Below are 20,143 nucleotides of genomic sequence, written 5' to 3'. Positions count from 1 at the left end.
TTGCTTGTGTAATTATTGACACATTTTTAAAAATTGTTGTTATAATTAAGAGGGACAAGCGGTAGGAAATGGATGGATGTGATTTATGTCATAATTGTCTCACTTCTAGGATAAAAAAAAAGACTTAAAGTTGTCACAAAATGTAAAAATATTTTTTGTACTGATATGTATGATTTCATTATAGTTTTATCATGACTAGTTTAATTATTTCCTTTTTTTTTTTTACAATTGATAATAATTAATTGTATCAGTTTTTTTTGCTTGTGTAATTATTGACATATTTTTTAATTGTTGTTATAATTAAGAGGGACAAGCGGTAGGAAATGGATGGATGTGATTTATGTCATAATTGTCTCACTTCTAGGATAAAAAAATTACTTACAGTCGTCACAAAATGTAAAAATATTTTATATATATATACTACTGATTTGTATGATTTTATTATAGTTTTATCATGACTAGTTTAATTATTTCCTTTTTTTACAATTGATAATAAGTAATTGTGTCAGTTTTTTTTGCTTATGTAATTATTGACATATTATTTTAATTGTTATAATTAAGAGGGACAAGCGGTAGGAAATGGATGGATGTGATTTATGTCATAATTGTCTCACTTCTAGGATAAAAAAAAAGACTTACAGTTGTCACAAAATGTAAAAATATTTTTTGTACTGATTTGTATGATTTCATTATAGTTTTATCATGACTAGTTTAATTATTTCCTTTTTTTTTTTTTTACAATTGATAATAAGTAATTGTATCAGGGTTTTTTTGCTTGTGTAATTATTGACATATTTTTAAAAATTGTTGTTATAATTAAGAGGGACAATCGGTAGAAAATGGATGGATGGATGGATGTGATTTATGTCATAATTGTCTCACTTCTAGGATAAAAAAAAAGACTTACAGTCGTCACAAAATGTAAAAATATTTTATATATATATACTACTGATTTGTATGATTTTATTATAGTTTTATCATGACTAGTTTAATTATTTCCTTTTTTTACAATTGATAATAAGTAATTGTATCAGGTTTTTTTGCTTGTGTAATTATTGACATATTTTTTAATTGTTGTTATAATTAAGAGGGACAAGCGGTAGGAAATGGATGGATGTGATTTATGTCATAATTGTCTCACTTCTAGGATAAAAAAAATGACTTACAGTCGTCGCAAAATGTAAAAATATTTTTTGTACTGATATGTATGATTTCATTATAGTTTTATCATGACTAGTTTAATTATTTACCTTTTTTAATTTTTTTTTACAATTGATAATAATTAATTGTATCATTTTTTTTGCTTGTGTAATTATTGACATATTTTTTAATTGTTGTTATAATTAAGAGGGACAAGCGGTAGGAAATGGATGGATGTGATTTATGTCATAATTGTCTCACTTCTAGGATAAAAAAAATGACTTACAGTCGTCACAAAATGTAAAAATATTTTTTGTACTGATTTGTATGATTTAATTATAGTTTTATCATGACTATTTTAATTATTTACCTTTTTTATTTATTTTTTACAATTGATAATAATTAATTGTATCATTTTTTTTGCTTGTGTAATTATTGACATATTTTTTAATTGTTGTTATAATTCAGAGGGACAAGCGGTAGGAAATGGATGGATGGATGGATGTGATTTATGTCATAATTGTCTCACTTCTAGGATAAAAAAAAGACCTAAAGTCGTCACAAAATGTAAAAATATTTTTTGTGCTGATTTGTATGATTTAATTGTAGTTTTATCATGACTATTTTAATTATTTACCTTTTTTTTTTTTTTTTTTTACAATTGATAATAATTAATTGTATCATTTTTTTTGCTTGTGTAATTATTGACATATTTTTTAATTGTTCTTATAATTCAGAGGGACAAGCGGTAGAAAATGGATGGATGGATGGATGTGCTTTATGTCATAATTGTCTCACTTCTAGGATAAAAAAATTACTTACAGTCGTCACAAAATGTAAAAATATTTTATATATATATACTACTAATTTGTATGATTTTATTATAGTTTTATCATGACTAGTTTAATTATTTCCTTTTTTTACAATTGATAATAAGTAATTGTATCATTTTTTTTTGCTTGTGTAATTATTGACATATTATTTTAATTGTTATAATTAAGAGGGACAAGCGGTAGGAAATGGATGGATGTGATTTATGTCATAATTGTCTCACTTCTAGGATAAAAAAAAATGACTTACAGTCATCACAAAATGTAAAAATATTTTTTGTACTGATTTGTATGATTTCATTATAGTTTTATCATGACTATTTTAATTATTTACCTTTTAATTTTTTTTTTTACAATTGATAATAATTAATTGTATCATTTTTTTTTGCTTGTGTAATTCTTGACATATTTTTTAATTGTTGTTATAATTAAGAGGGACAAGCGGTAGGAAATGGATGGATGTGATTTATGTCATAATTGTCTCACTTCTAGGATTAAAAAAAAGACTTACAGTCGTCGCAAAATGTAAAAATATTTTTTGTACTGATGTGTATGATTTCATTATAGTTTTATCATGACTATTTTAATTATTTACCTTTTTTTTTTACAATTGATAATAAGTAATTGTATCAGTTTTTTTTGCTTGTGTAATTATTGACATATTTTTTAATTGTTATAATTAAGAGGGACAAGCGGTAGGAAATTGAAGAATGTGATTTATGTCATAATTGTCTCACTTCTAGGATAAAAAATTACTTACAGTCGTCACAAAATGTAAAAATATTATATATATATATACTACTGATTTGTATGATTTAATTATAGTTTTATCATGACTAGTTTAATTATTTCCTTCTTTTTTTTTTTTACAATTGATAATAAGTAATTGTATGAGGTTTTTTTTGCTTGTGTAATTATTGACATATTTTTTAATTGTTATAATTAAGAAGGACAAGCGGTAGGAAATGGATGAATGGATGGATGTGATTTATGTCATAATTGTCTCACTTCTAGGATAAAAAAAATGACTTACAGTCGTCACAAAATGTAAAAATGTTTTTTTGTACTGATATGTATGATTTCATTATAGTTTTATCATGACTATTTTAATTATTTACCTTTTTAAATTTTTTTTTACAATTGATAATAATTAATTGTATAATTTTTTTTTGCTTGTGTAATTATTGACATATTTTTTAATTGTTGTTATAATTAAGAGGGACAAGCGGTAGCAAATGGATGGATGTGATTTATGTCATAATTGTCTCACTTCTAGGATAAAAAAAGACTTAAAGTTGTCACAAAATGTAGAAATATTTTTTGTACTGATTTGTATGATTTAATTATAGTTTTATCATGACTAGTTTAATTATTTCCTTTTTTTTTTTTTTACAATTGATAATAAGTAATTGTATCTTTTTTTTTTGCTTGTGTAATTATTGACATATTTTTTAATTGTTGTTATAATTAAGAGGGACAAGCGGTAGGAAATTGATGGATGTGATTTATGTCATAATTGTCTCACTTCTAGGATAAAAAAATTACTTACAGTCGTCACAAAATGTAAACATATTTTTTATATATATACTACTGATTTGTATGATTTTACTATAGTTTTATCATGACTAGTTTAATTATTTCCTTTTTTTTATTTTTACAATTGATAATAAGTAATTGTATCAGTTTTTTTTGCTTGTGTAATTATTGACATATTTTTTAATTGTCATAATTAAGAGGGACAAGAGGTAGCAAATGGATGGATGTGATTTATGTCATAATTGTCTCACTTCTAGGATAAAAAAAATGACTTACAGTCGTCACAAAATGTAAAAATATTTTTTGTACTGATATGTATGATTTAATTATAGTTTTATCATGACTAGTTTAATTATTTACCTTTTTTTTTACAATTGATAATAAGTAATTGTATCAGTTTTTTTTGCTTGTGTAATTATTGACATATTTTTTAATTGTTGTTATAATTGAGAGGGACAAGCGGTAGGAAATGGATGGATGTGATTTATGTCATAATTGTCTCACTTCTAGGATAAAAAAAAAGACTTACAGTCGTCACAAAATGTAAAAATATTTTTTGTACTGATTTGTATGATTTCATTATAGTTTTATCATGACTAGTTTAATTATTTACCTTTTTTAATTTTTTTTTACAATTGATAATAAGTAATTGTATCATTTTTTTTTGCTTGTGTAATTATTGACATATTTTTTAATTGTTGTTATAATTAAGAGGGACAAGCGGTAGGAAATTGATGGATGTGATTTATGTCATAATTGTCTCACTTCTAGGATAAAAAAAAAGACTTAAAGTTGTCACAAAATGTAAAAATATTTTTTGTACTGATTTGTATGATTTAATTATAGTTTTATCATGACTAGTTTAATTATTTCCTTCTTTTTTTACAATTGATAATAATTAATTGTATCAGGGTTTTTTGCTTGTGTAATTATTGACATCTTTTTAAATTGTTGTTATAATTAAGAGGGACAAGCGGTAGAAAATGGATGGATGGGTGGATGTGATTTATGTCATAATTGTCTCACTTCTATGATAAAAAAAAAGACTTAAAGTTGTCACAAAATGTACAAATATTTTTTGTACTGATTTGTATGATTTAATTATAGTTTTATCATGACTAGTTTAATTATTTCCTTTTTTTTTTTTTTTACAATTGATAATAATTAATTGTATCAGGTTTTTTTTGCTTGTGTAATTATTGACATATTTTTTAATTGTTATAATTATGAGGGACAAGCGGTAGGAAATGGATGGATGTGATTTATGTCATAATTGTCTCACTTCTAGGATAAAAAAAAGACTTACAGTCGTCACAAAATGTAAAAATATTTTTTGTACTGATTTGTATGATTTCATTATAGTTTTATCATGACTAGTTTAGTTATTTACCTTTTTTAATTTTTTTTTACAATTGATAATAATTAATTGTATCATTGTTTTTGCTTGTGTAATTATTGACATATTTTTTAATTGTTGTTATAATTAAGAGGGACAAGCGGTAGGAAATGGATGGATGTGTTTTATGTCATAATTGTCTCACTTCTAGGATAAAAAAAAGACTTAAAGTCGTTGCAAAATGTAAAAATATTTTTTGTACTGATTTGTATGATTTAATTATAGTTTTATCATGACTAGTTTAATTATTTACCTTTTTAATTTTTTTTTTACAATTGATAATAATTAATTGTATCATTTTTTTGCTTGTGTAATTATTGACATATTTTTTAATTGTTGTTATAATTCAGAGGGACAAGCGGTAGGAAATGGATGGATGGATGGATGTGATTTATGTCATAATTGTCTCACTTCTAGGATAAAAAAAAAAGACTTACAGTCGTCACAAAATGTAAAAATATTTTTTGTACTGATTTGTATGATTTCATTATAGTTTTATCATGACTATTTGAATTATTTACCTTTTTTTTTTAATTTTTACAATTGATAATTGATTGTATCATTTTTTTTTGCTTGTGTAATTATTGACATATTTTTTTAAATTGTTGTTATAATTCTGAGGGACAAGCGGTAGGAATTGGATGGATGGATGGATGGATGTGATTTATGTCATAATTGTCTCACTTCTAGGATAAAAAAAATGACTTACAGTCGTCACAAAATGTAAAAATATTTTTTGTACTGATTTGTATGATTTAATTATAGTTTTATCATGACTATTTTAATTATTTCCTTTTTTTTTCTTTTACAATTGATAATAAGTAATTGTATCAGGTTTTTTTTGCTTGTGTAATTATTGACATATTTTTTAATTCTTATAATTAAGAGGGACAAGCGGTAGAAAATGGATGGATGGATGGATGGATGTGATTTATGTCATAATTGTCTCACTTCTAGGAAAAAAAAAAGACTTAAAGTTGTCACAAAATGTAAACATATTTTTTGTACTGATATGTATGATTTAATTATAGTTTTATCATGACTAGTTTAATTATTTCCTTTTTTTTTTTTTTTACAATTGATAATAAGTAATTGTATCAGGTTTTTTTTGCTTGTGTAATTATTGACATATTTTTTAATTGTTATAATTAAGAGGGACAAGCGGTAGGAAATGGATGGATGTGATTTATGTCATAATTGTCTCACTTCTAGGATAAAAAAATTACTTACAGTTGTCACAAAATGTAAAAATATTTTTTGTACTGATTTGTATGATTTCATTATAGTTTTATCATGACTATTTTAATTATTTACCTTTTTTAATTTTTTTTTACAATTGATAATAATTAATTGTATCATTTTTTTTGCTTGTGTAATTATTGACATATTTTTTAATTGTTGTTATAATTAAGAGGGACAAGCGGTAGGAAATAGATGGATGGATGGATGTGATTTATGTCATAATTGTCTCACTTCTAGGATAAAAAAAAAAGACTTAAAGTTGTCACAAAATGTAAAACTATTTTTTGTACTGATATGTATGATTTCATTATAGTTTTATCATGACTATTTTAATTATTTACCTTTTTTTTTACAATTAAAAATAATTAATTGTATCAGTTTTTTTGCTTGTGTAATTATTGACATATTTTTTAATTGTTGTTATAATTGAGAGGGACAAGCGGTAGGAAATGGATGGATGTGATTTATGTCATAATTGTCTCACTTCTAGGATAAAAAAATTACTTACAGTTATCACAAAATGTAAACATATTTTTTGTACTGATTTGTATGATTTAATTATAGTTTTATCATGACTAGTTTAATTATTTCCTTTTTTTTTTTTACAATTGATAATAAGTAATTGTATCAGGTTTTTTTTGCTTGTGTAATTATTGACATATTTTTTAATTGTTATAATTAAGAGGGACAAGCGGTAGGAAATGGATGGATGTGATTTATGTCATAATTGTCTCACTTCTAGGATAAAAAAATTACTTACAGTTGTCACAAAATGTAAAAATATTTTTTGTACTGATTTGTATGATTTCATTATAGTTTTATCATGACTATTTTAATTATTTACCTTTTTTAAAATTTTTTTACAATTGATAATAATTAATTGTATCATTTTTTTTGCTTGTGTAATTATTGACATATTTTTTAATTGTTGTTATAATTAAGAGGGACAAGCGGTAGGAAATAGATGGATGGATGGATGTGATTTATGTCATAATTGTCTCACTTCTAGGATAAAAAAAAAAGACTTAAAGTTGTCACAAAATGTAAAACTATTTTTTGTACTGATATGTATGATTTCATTATAGTTTTATCATGACTATTTTAATTATTTACCTTTTTTTTTTACAATTAAAAATAATTAATTGTATCAGTTTTTTTGCTTGTGTAATTATTGACATATTTTTTAATTGTTGTTATAATTGAGAGGGACAAGCGGTAGGAAATGGATGGATGTGATTTATGTCATAATTGTCTCACTTCTAGGATAAAAAAATTACTTACAGTTATCACAAAATGTAAACATATTTTTTGTACTGATTTGTATGATTTAATTATAGTTTTATCATGACTAGTTTAATTATTTCCTTTTTTTTTTTACAATTGATAATAAGTAATTGTATCAGGTTTTTTTTGCTTGTGTAATTATTGACATATTTTTTAATTGTTATAATTAAGAGGGACAAGCGGTAGGAAATGGATGGATGTGATTTATGTCATAATTGTCTCACTTCTAGGATAAAAAAATTACTTACAGTTGTCACAAAATGTAAAAATATTTTTTGTACTGATTTGTATGATTTCATTATAGTTTTATCATGACTATTTTAATTATTTACCTTTTTTTAATTTTTTTTTACAATTGATAATAATTAATTGTATCATTTTTTTTGCTTGTGTAATTATTGACATATTTTTTAATTGTTGTTATAATTAAGAGGGACAAGCGGTAGGAAATAGATGGATGGATGGATGTGATTTATGTCATAATTGTCTCACTTCTAGGATAAAAAAAAAAGACTTAAAGTTGTCACAAAATGTAAAACTATTTTTTATACTGATATGTATGATTTCATTATAGTTTTATCATGACTATTTTAATTATTTACCTTTTTTTTTTACAATTAAAAATAATTAATTGTATCAGTTTTTTTGCTTGTGTAATTATTGACATATTTTTTAATTGTTGTTATAATTGAGAGGGACAAGCGGTAGGAAATGGATGGATGTGATTCATGTCATAATTGTCTCACTTCTAGGATAAAAAAATTACTTACAGTTGTCACAAAATGTAAACATATTTTTTGTACTGATTTGTATGATTTAATTATAGTTTTATCATGACTAGTTTAATTATTTCCTTTTTTTTTTTTACAATTGATAATAAGTAATTGTATCAGGGTTTTTTTGCTTGTGTAATTATTGACACATTTTTAAAAATTGTTGTTATAATTAAGAGGGACAAGCGGTAGGAAATGGATGGATGGATGGATGTGATTTATGTCATAATTGTCTCACTTCTAGGATAAAAAAAATGACTTACAGTCGTCACAAAATGTAAAAATATTTTTTGTACTGATTTTTATGGTTTAATTATAGTTTTATAATGACTATTTTAATTATTTACCTTTTTTTTTTTTTTTTTTACAATTGATAATAATTAATTGTATCATTTTTTTTGCTTCTGTAATTCTTGACATATTTTTTAATTGTTGTTATAATTAAGTTAATTATTATTATTATGATTATTATTATTGTGTGATTTATTTAATAATTGTATCACATCTCGTTTAAAAAAAGTACTTACATTTGACATTAAACCTAAAAATATGTTTTTATTTGTATAAATATTATATATTGATACATTGTATTATTCTATTATCATTTTAACAAATTATACATGACTATTTAAATTATTTACGTTTTGTTTTTTTTTTACAATTGATTATAGGTTATTGTTTCAGTACATTATTATAATTTTAATGTGTGTGCTTGTGTAATTACTGGTATATTTTTATTATTTTGTTATTGTTAACTTTTTTGATTTATTTTTGAAAATTACTTCTTTTTTTACAATCCGTTATTTTCTCGCTTCTGTGTATATTTTACCTCAGTTAATTATTATTATGATTATCATATGTGTGTGATTTATTTATTAATTGTATCACATCTCGTTTAAAAAAAGGACTTAAATTTGGCACTAAACCTAAAAATATTTTTTTATTTGTATAAATATTTATTATTGATACATACTGATTTGTATTATTCCATTATCATTTTATCACATTATATATGACTATTTTAATTATTTACGTATTTTTTATTTTATTTTTTACAGTTGATTATAAGTTATCAATTCAATACATTATTATTAATTATATGTGTGTGCTTGTGTAATTATTGATATATTTTTATTATTTTGTTATGATTAACGTTTTTGATTTATTTTTTTAATTACTTCTTTGTCTTAAATAAGTTATTTTCTCACTTTTGTTTATATTTTACCTCAGTTCATTATTATTATGATTATTATTACTGTGTGATTTATTTAATAATTGTATCACATCTCGTTTGAAAAAATGACTTACATTTGGCACTAAACCTAAAAAATATGTTTTTATTTGTATAAATATTATATATAGATACATACTGATTTGTATTATTCCATGATCATTTTATCAAATTATATATGACTATTTTAATTATTTACTTATTTTGTATTTATTTTTTAAAATTGATGATAAGTTATCCATTCAGTACATTATTTTTAATTGTATGTGTGTGCTTGTGTAATTATTGATATAATTTTATTATTTGGTTATGGTTAACTTTTTTGATTTATTTTGAAAAATTACTTATTTTTTTACAATCAGTTATTTTTCACACTTTTGTGAATATTTTACGTCAGTTAATTATTATTATTATTATTACTGTGTGATTTATTTAATAATTGTATTACATCTCGTTTAAAAAAATTACTTACATTTGGCACTAAACCTAAAAATATTTTTTTCTTTGTGTAAATATTTATTATTGATCCATACTGATTTGTATTATTCCATTATAATTTAATCAAATTATATATGACTATTTTAATTATTTGCGTATTTTTAGTTTTTTACAATTGATAAATTAAGTTATTGTTTCAGTACATTATTATAATTTTTATGTGTGTGCTTGTGTAATTATTGATATATTTTTTATTATTTTGTTATGGTTAATTTTTTCGAGAATTTTTAAAAATGTCTCCTTTTTTAATTATTATCATTATTATTATTATTAACCTTACTAATATTATTATTATTACTATTATTATTATGGGGTTTATTTTATAATTGTGTCACATATAGGTTAAAAAAATGACTTACATTCGGCACTAAACCTAAAAATATTTGTTATTTGTAAATATATTCATATATTGATACATACTGATTGTTTTATTTCATTATAATTTTATCAAATTATATATTACTATTTTAATTATTTACTTATTTTATTGTGTCAGTAGATTAATAATTTTTTTTGTGTGCATCTAACTATTGCTGATTATTGACATGTTTTTATTATTTACTAACTTTTAAGATTTTTATTTTTATTTTTACAATCAACAGTTTTCTCTACGTGTTAGCATGTTAGCATTTGTTTTATGTGGCAATCATTTTTATATTGGTCGACAACGACGGTTTTAGCATGTTAGCGTTTGTTTTGTCGACCGTCAAAACAAAGCTGGTTGCCAACAATGAAGAACCCCGTTAAAATAACGGAGCTTTTAACTCCGCCGGCTCTTGTGACTTAGTTCTTCTTCGTGTGGCGTTGACGTCGTGAAAGGAAAGAAACCGACTCCATCCTGACGATTCTGCTTCCTGTCCCCCGTCCTCATGTCCAGGTGGCATCTTTGAGACCCGCGAGAGGGAGCTGGTTAGCATGGACGAGCTAGCCTTCAAGTTTGCCGTCAACAACATCAACCGCAACAAGACGCTGATGCCCAACGTCACGCTTACCTACGACATCCAGAGGATCAACTTGTTTGACGGCTTCGAGGCGTCCCGACGAGGTACGGCCACATTTTGTTCCATGTTAGCACACATTTCTAGCTAATAGCCTTAGGCTAATTCAATATTCTAATTCCAAGCTAAAAGTCTTCAAATCCTAGCAGCCCCCGTAAGTCGTACAAAGACATTGTTAGCATGCTAAAATTGCCGTGCTAATTATTTGAGACAATTTCGCCGTCCAACGGGAACTAACCAACAAACTCACTAAGTACCTAGCTAACTCACTAACGAGCGAATAAGCAAACAAGTGAGCGAAACAACAAACAAAGTAACTAACTAATGAATTAATTAACTAACTAATGAAGCAACTAAATTACAAAGTAACTAACTAATGAAACTACCAAACTAGCTAACTAACTAATGAACTAACAAACTGGCCTATGAGCAAAGTAACTAACTAACCAATGAAGTAATTACATGAGGGATTTACTAGCTAACAAAATAACAAATAAAAAACAAAGCAACTAACTAACTAACTAACTAACTAACTAACTAACTAACTAACTAACTAACTAACTAACTAACTAACTAACTAACTAACCCACAAACAAAGTACCACACTTACCAATTAACTATCTAACCAACGGACAAACAAATTCTCTAACTCGCCAAAAAACTAGCTAAATAGCTAACTAACAAAGTGACTAACCTACAAGCAAAGTAACTAACTAACCAATAAAGTAACTAAATTATGAAATTACTAACCAATTAAGTAACTACATTACGTAATTACTAGCTAAACAACAGACTAACTAACTAACTTGCAAACAAAGTAACTCACTAATGAACAAAGTAACTAGCTAATGAAGTAACTACATTACAAAATAACTAACGAAGTAACTATCTATATAACTCACTAACTAACCGACTGACTAACAAACAAAGTAACTACCTACGAACAAAGTAATGAATGGTTAATGTAACTAACTGATGAACCAAGTAACTAAACAATGAAGTAACTAAATTACAAAGTAAAAAACTAATGAAGTAACTAACTATATAGCTAACTAACAAACAAACAAAGCAACTAACCTACGAACAAAGTAATGAACATTTCGAAATTAATAACTAACTAACCAACCAACTAACCAACCAACCAACCAACCAACCAACTAGCTAACCAACTAACTAACTAACCAACTAACCAACCGACCAATTAACTAACTAACTAACTAACTAACCAACTAACCAACCGACCAACTAACTAACTAACTAACTAACTAGCTAACTAACTAACTAGTGAGCGATTAAAGTAACTCAATAATGAACAAAGTAACTAGCTAATGAAGTAACTATGTTACAAAGTAAATAGTGAAGTAACTATCTATACAACTTGCTAACTAACCAACTGAATAACAAACAAAGTAACTACCTACGAACAAAGTAATGAATGGTTAATGTAACTAACTAATGAACCAAGTAACTAAACAATGAAGTAACTAAATTACAAAGTAACCAACTAATGAAGTAACTAACTATATAACTAACTAACAAACTAACAAAACAACTAACCTACGAACAAAGTAATTAACATTTCTAAATTAACAACTAACCAACTAACCAACTAACTAACTAACTAACTGACTAACAAACTAACTAACTAACTAACTAACTAGCCAACCAACTAACCAACTAACCAACATCATAACTAACTAACTAACTAACTGACTAACTAACTAACGATCAATTAAAGTAACTCAATAATGAACAAAATAACTAGCTAATGAAGTAACTATGTTACAAAGTAAATAGTGAAGTAACTATCTATACAACTCGCTAACTAACCAACTGAATAACAAACAAAGTAACTACCTAAGAACAAAGTAATGAATGGTTAATGTAACTTACTAATGAACCAAGTAACTAACCAATGAAGTAACTAAATTACAAAGTAACCAACTAATAAAGTAACTAACTATATAACTAACTAACAAACAAACAAAGCAACTAACCTACGAACAAAGTAATTAACGGGCAAAGTAACAAACAAATGAACTAACTTACTAACTAACTAATGAAAAAAACAATCAAGCAACTAACTAACTAACTAACTAATGAATTAACGAACAAACAAAGTAACTAAAGGGCAAGTAACTAACTAATGACTGAAGTAACTAACTAGTGAAGTAACTGAATTACAAAGTAACTAACTAATGAACTAACTGATATAAAGTAAGTACATTCCAAAAGTAAGTAAGTAAGTAAGTAAGTAAGTAAGTAAGCTGTTTGGTGTTTTCAGTGTGCGACCAGCTGGCCCTAGGGGTGGTGGCAGTGTTCGGACCGTCCCACAGTTCGTCGGTGAGCGCGGTGCAGTCCATCTGCAACGCCCTGGAGGTGCCGCACATTCAGACGCGCTGGAAACATCCGTCTGTGGACAACAGAGACACCTTCTTCATCAACCTCCACCCGGAGTACTCCGCCATCGCCAAGGCCATCCTGGACGTGGTCACCTTCTTCAAGTGGAGGAAACTCACCCTGGTCTACCACGACAGCACCGGTCAATCCATAACACATCGCTTTCATTCTGGCCTGGATTTTACCATTCATGCCATACTCACTCACTAACTAACCAACTAACTAACTAACTAACTACCTAAAAAACCAACTAACTAACTAACCAACCAGCTAACTGACTAACTAACTGATGGGCAGGCGGACGGACGGGCTCACTGACTGACAAGCAAACGATTGAACAAACAAACAAAGTAACTAACTAATGAAAGATGTAACTAAAAAACAAAGTAACTAACAGACTAAACAACTAATGAAGTAACAAACTAACAAACGAAAAAGCGAGTGAACAAATGAAGTAACTAATGAGTGAAGTAACTTAAAAATGAAGTAAATAACAAAATAACTATCTAACAAAGTAAGGAAATAAATAACAGAGTAACTAAAAAACGAGCGAACTAAAAAATTAACTAACATATTAACTAACCAGCCAGTTAACTAATGAGCGAGCGAACAAAAGACAGAGTAACTAACTAATTAATGAAGTAACTAACAAACAAAGCAACTAAGCAACAAACTAACAAACAAACAAAGCAACTAACTAATGAAGTAACTAACGAATAAACGAGCAATTGAACAAACTAACAAATTAACTAACTAGCAAGCTAATGAGCGAGCGATCAAACAAACAAACAAACAAACAAACAAACAAACAAACAAACCAACAAAGTAATCAACTAATGGAATAAGAAACGAACAAAGCAACTACTTACATAACTGACTAACTAACTTACTAACTAACTGACTAACTAACTAACTAACTAACTAACTGACTGACTGACTGACTGACTAACAGATCGACGGACGGACGGGCTAACTGACTGACAAGCAAACGATTGAACAAACAAAAAAAGTAACTAAGTAATGAAAGATGTAACTAACAAACAAAGTAACTTACAGACTAAACAACTAATGAAGTAACAAACTAACAAACGAAAAAGCGAGTGAACAAATGAAGTAACTAATGAATGAAGTAACTTAAAAATGAAGCAAATAACAAAATAACTAACAAAGTAAGGAAATAAATAACAAAGTAACTAACAAATGAGCAAACTAACAAATTAACTAACATATTAACTAACCAGCCAGTTAACTAATGAGCGAGCAAACAAAAGACAGAGTAACTAACTAATTAATAAAGTAACTAACAAATAAAGCGACAAACTAACAAACAAACCAAGCAACTAACTAATGAAGTAACTAACGAATAAACGAGCAATTGAACAAACTAACAAATTAACTAACTAGCAAGCTAATGAGCGAGCGATCAAACAAACAAACCAACAAAGTAATCAACTAATGGAATAAGAAACGAACAAAGAAACTACTTACATAACTGACTAACTAACTAACTAACTAGCTAACTAACTAACCGATTAACTAACTAGCTAACTAACTAACTAACAGATCGACGGGCTAACTGACTGACAAGTAAACGATTGAACAAACAAACAAAGTAACTAACTAATGAATGAAGTAACTAACAAACAAAGTACTAAACTAACTAAACAACTAATTAAGTAACAAACTAACGAACTAACAAGCGAGTGAACAAATGAAGTAACTAATGAATGAAGTAACTTAAAAATGAAGTAACTTAAAAATGAAGTAAATAATGAAATAACTAGCTAACAAAGTAAGGAAATAAATAACAAAGTAACTAACAAACGAGCAAACTAACAAACTAACAAATGAACTAACTAGCCAGTTAACTAACGAACGAGCATACAAAAGACAAAGTAACTAACTAATGAATTAAGTAACTAACAAACAAAGCAACTAAGTGACAAACTAACAAACAAACAAAGCAACTAACTAATGAAATAACTAACGAACAAACGAGCAAATGAACAAACTAACAAATTAACTAACTAGCAGGCTAACGAGCGAGCGAGCAAACAAATGAACGGAGTAATCAACTAATGGAATAAGTAACGAACAAAGCAACTAATTACATAACTGACTAACGAACAAACAAACTGAGCTAATTAACTAACGGGCAAGCGAGCGAACAAACGAAAGAAGTAACTAACTAATGAATGAAGTGACTAACAAAGGAACTAACTAACCAAACTAACTAACGAACGAGCAAACGTACAAACTTATGAACTAACTAATACATTAACAAATAAACTAACTAGCTAACTAATATATCAACAAATAAACTAACTAGCTAACTAATACATTAACAAATGAACTAACAAACAAACTAGTTAACTAACTAATAAATGCAAACTGTTACTACGGCAACAGTTTTCAACAGCTACTATCAATATTTTTAAAAAATTTCAGTTTTTCCAAAATTCCAAAATTTCCAGGAAATTCCCATCCAAATGAATGTATGTATTCATAGTTCTACAATGCCCTAAATTCTCAAAAAATAAACCCGATTCCGACCTTTCAACCGTCCACCCACACTACTCTTCCGATATATCGAACACAAAACATGTTTTCCCTTTTCCCCAAATTCCCGGTTTTCCCCAAATTTCACGGAATTTTCTCCCCATTGACAATGAAGGGGCAATATACAATTGACTCCATATCCCACATTTTTCATGCGATTCGAACCGTTCCACCATCCACACACTCCACTCCCCTTGGACAATCAAACTACCATTTTCCAAGCTCAAAAAATTCCAGGAATTCTGTCCCGGATTTTCAAAGCCCTATTTTTACCTCTCGCTGGAAAGTTTTCACAGTCCACATTTTTCAACTGTTTTTGACCATTCCACCTTTAAAAAATTCCTCTTAATGCTCCTATTTTTTTCCATAGAAATTCCCAGCTTACCTGAAATTCCAGGAATTCTAAAATACCCATTTTCAATTCAAACTGTTACTACGTCAACAGTTTTCAACAGCTACTATCAATATTTTTAAAAATTTTCAGTTTTTCCAAAATTCCAAAATTTCCAGGAAATTCCCATCCAAATGAATGTATGTATTCATAGTTCTACAATGCCCTAAATTCTCAAAAAATAAACCCGATTCCGACCTTTCAACCGTCCACCCACACTACTCTTCCGATATATCGAACACAAAACATGTTTTCCCTTTACCCCAAATTCCCGGTTTTCCCCAAATTTCCCAGAATTTTCTCCCCATTGACAATGAAGGGGCAATATACAATTGACTCCATATCCAACATTTCTTATCCGATTCGAACCGTTCCACCATCCACACACTCCACTCCCCTTGGACAATTAAACTACCATTTTCCAAGCTCAAAAAAATTCCAGGAATTCCCGGTTTTCCACAGCCCTATTTTCACGTTTTGCTGGAAAGTTTTCACAGTCCACATTTTTCAACCGTCTTTGACCATTCCACCTTCAAAAAATTCCCCCCATTGCTCCTATTTTTTTCCGATAGAAATTTCCGGTTTTCCTGAAATTCCAGGAATTCTAAAATACCCATTTGTAATTCAAACTGTTACTACGTCAACAGTTTTCAACAGCTACTATTAATATTTTCAAAAATGTTCAGTTTTTCCCGAAATCCTAAAATTTCCAGGAAATTCCCATCCAAATGAATGTATGTATTCATAGTTCTACAATGCCCTAAATTTAAAAAATTTTGCGCCATTTTTAAACCCGATTTGGACCTTTCAACCATCCACCCACACTACTCTTACCATATAATGAACACAAAACATGTTTTACCTTTTCCAAAATTCCTGGTTTTCCTGGAATTTTCTCCCCATTGACAATGAACGGGCAATATACAATTGACTCCATATCCCACATTTCTTATCCGATTCGAACCGTTCCACCATCCACACACTCCACTCCCCTTGGACAATTAAACTACCATTTTCCAAGCTCAAAAAAATTCCAGGAATTCCCGGTTTTCCACAGCCCTATTTTCACGTTTTGCTGGAAAGTTTTCACAGTCCACATTTTTCAACCGTCTTTGACCATTCCACCTTCAAAAAATTCCTCCTAATGCTCCTATTTTATTTCCATAGAAATTCCCAGTTTACCTGAAATTCCAGGAATTCTAAAATACCCATTTTCAATTCAAACTGTTACTACGTCAACAGTTTTCAACAGCTACTATCAATATTTTCAAAAATTTTCAGTTTTTCCAAAATTCCAAAATTTCCAGGAAATTCCCATCCAAATGAATGTATGTATTCATAGTTCTACAATGCCCTAAATTCTCAAAAAATAAACCCGATTCCGACCTTTCAACCGTCCACCCACACTACTCTTCCGATGTATCGAACACAAAACATGTTTTCCCTTTTCCCCAAATTCCCGGTTTTCCCCAAATTTCACGGAATTTTCTCCCCATTGACTCATTGACATACAATTGACTCCATAGCCCACATTTCTTATCCGATTCGAACCGTTCCACCATCCACACACTCCACTCCCCTTGGACAATTAAACTACCATTTTCCAAGCTCAAAAAAATTCCAGGAATTCCCGGTTTTCCACAGCCCTATTTTCACGTTTTGCTGGAAAGTTTTCACAGTCCACATTTTTCAACCGTTTTTGACCATTCCACCTTCAAAAAATTCCCCCCATTGCTCCTATTTTTTTCCGATAGAAATTTCCGGTTTTCCTGAAATTCCAGGAATTCTAAAATACCCATTTGTAATTCAAACTGTTACTACGTCAACAGTTTTCAACAGCTACTATTAATATTTTCAAAAATGTTCAGTTTTTCCCGAAATCCTAAAATTTCCAGGAAATTCCCATCCAAATGAATGTATGTATTCATAGTTCTACAATGCCCTAAATTTAAAAAATTTTGCGCCATTTTTAAACCCGATTTGGACCTTTCAACCATCCACCCACACTACTCTTACCATATAATGAACACAAAACATGTTTTACCTTTTCCAAAATTCCTGGTTTTCCTGGAATTTTCTCCCCATTGACAATGAACGGGCAATATACAATTGACTCCATATCCAACATTTCTTATGCGATTCGAACCGTTCCACCATCCACACACTCCACTCCCCTTGGACCATCAAACTACCATTTTCCAAGCTAAAAAAATTCCAGGAATTCCATCCCGGTTTTCCGAAGCCCTATTTTCACCTCTTGCTGGAAAGTTTTCACAGTCCACATATTTCAACCGTTTTTGACCATTCCACCTTCAAAAAATTCCTCCTAATGCTATTTTTTTCCATAGAAATTCCCAGTTTTCCTAAAATTCCAGGAATTCTAAAATAACCCATTTTCAATTCAAACTGTTACTACGTCAACAGTTTTCAACAGCTACCATCAATATTTTCAAAAATTTTCAGTTTTTCCAAAATTCCAAAATTTCCAGGAAATTCCCATCCAAATGAATGTATGTATTCATAGTTCTACAATGCCCTAAATTCTCAAAAAATAAACCCGATTCCGACCTTTCAACCGTCCACCCACACTACTCTTCCGATATGTCGAACACAAAACATGTTTTACCTTTTCCCCAAAGTCCCGGTTTTCCCCAAATTTCCCGGAATTTTCTCCCCATTGACAATGAATGGGCAATATACAATTGACTCCATATCCCACATTTTTCATGCGATTCGAACCGTTCCACCATCCACACACTCCACTCCCCTTGGACAATTAAACTACCATTTTCCAAGCTCAAAAAATCCCAGGAATTCTGTCCCGGTTTTTCAAAGCCCTACTTTCACCTCTTGCTGGAAAGTTTTCACAGTCCACATTTTTCAATTGTTTTTGACCATTCCACCTTCAAAAAATTCCTCCTAATGCTCCTATTTTTTTCCGATAAAAATTTCCGGTTTTCCTGAAATTCCAGGAATTCTAAAATACCCATTTGTAATTCAAACTGTTACTACGTCAACAGTTTTCAACAGCTACTATTAATATTTTCAAAAATGTTCAGTTTTTCCCGAAATCCTAAAATTTCCGGGAAATTCCCACCCAAATGAATGTATGTATTCATAGTTCTACAATGCCCTAAATTCTCAAAATGTCGCGCCATTTTTAAAGCCGATTCCGACCTTTCAACCATCCACCCACATCACTCTTCCCATACTATATCAAACACAAAACATGTTTTCCCTTTTCTCCAAATTCCCGGTTTCCCCAAAATTTCCCGGAATTTCCTCCCCATTGACTCATTGACATACAATTGACTCCATATCCAACATTTCTTATCCGATTCGAACCATTCCACCATCCACACACCCCACTCACCTTGTACAATCAAACTACCAAACATGTTTTCCCTTTTCCCAAAATTTCCCGGAATTTTCTCCCCATTGACAATGAACGGGCAATATACAATTGACTCCGTATCCCACATTTCTTATCCGATTCGAACCGTTCCACCATCCACACACTCCACTCACCTTGGACAATCAAACTACCATTTTCCAAGCTCAAAAAATTCCAGGAATTCTGTCCCGGTTTTTCAAAGCCCTATTTTCACCTCTTGCTGGAAAGTTTTCATAGTCCACATTTTTCAATTGTTTTTGACCATTCCACCCTCAAAAAATTCCTCCTAATGCTCCTATTTTTTTCCGATAGAAATTTCCAGTTTTCCTGAAATTCCAGGAATTCTAAAATACCCATTTGTAATTCAAACTGTTACTACGTCAACAGTTTTCAACAGCTACTATTAATATTTTCAAAAATGTTCAGTTTTTCCCGAAATCCTAAAATTTCCAGGAAATTCCTACCCAAATG

General features: G+C 28.6%; 1 protein-coding gene across 1 annotated transcript in view; it reads left to right on the top strand.

Moving 5' to 3' along the window:
* The window catches only part of LOC133650022 (glutamate receptor ionotropic, kainate 1-like), a 105,085-nt gene that overhangs the window by 4,046 nt on the left and 80,896 nt on the right, over positions 1-20,143 (top strand). Inside the window, exons 2-3 of the mRNA XM_062046768.1 lie at positions 10,808-10,975; positions 13,213-13,470. Of these exons, the coding sequence (XP_061902752.1) occupies positions 10,808-10,975; positions 13,213-13,470 (426 nt within the window). The remainder of the gene's footprint in view (positions 1-10,807; positions 10,976-13,212; positions 13,471-20,143) is intronic.

This window comes from Entelurus aequoreus, linkage group LG05 (assembly GCF_033978785.1).
Source record: "Entelurus aequoreus isolate RoL-2023_Sb linkage group LG05, RoL_Eaeq_v1.1, whole genome shotgun sequence".
NCBI lineage: Eukaryota > Metazoa > Chordata > Actinopteri > Syngnathiformes > Syngnathidae > Entelurus > Entelurus aequoreus.
The sequence above is the reverse complement of the archived record's forward strand: the minus strand, read 5'-3'. Positions and strand labels throughout refer to the sequence as shown.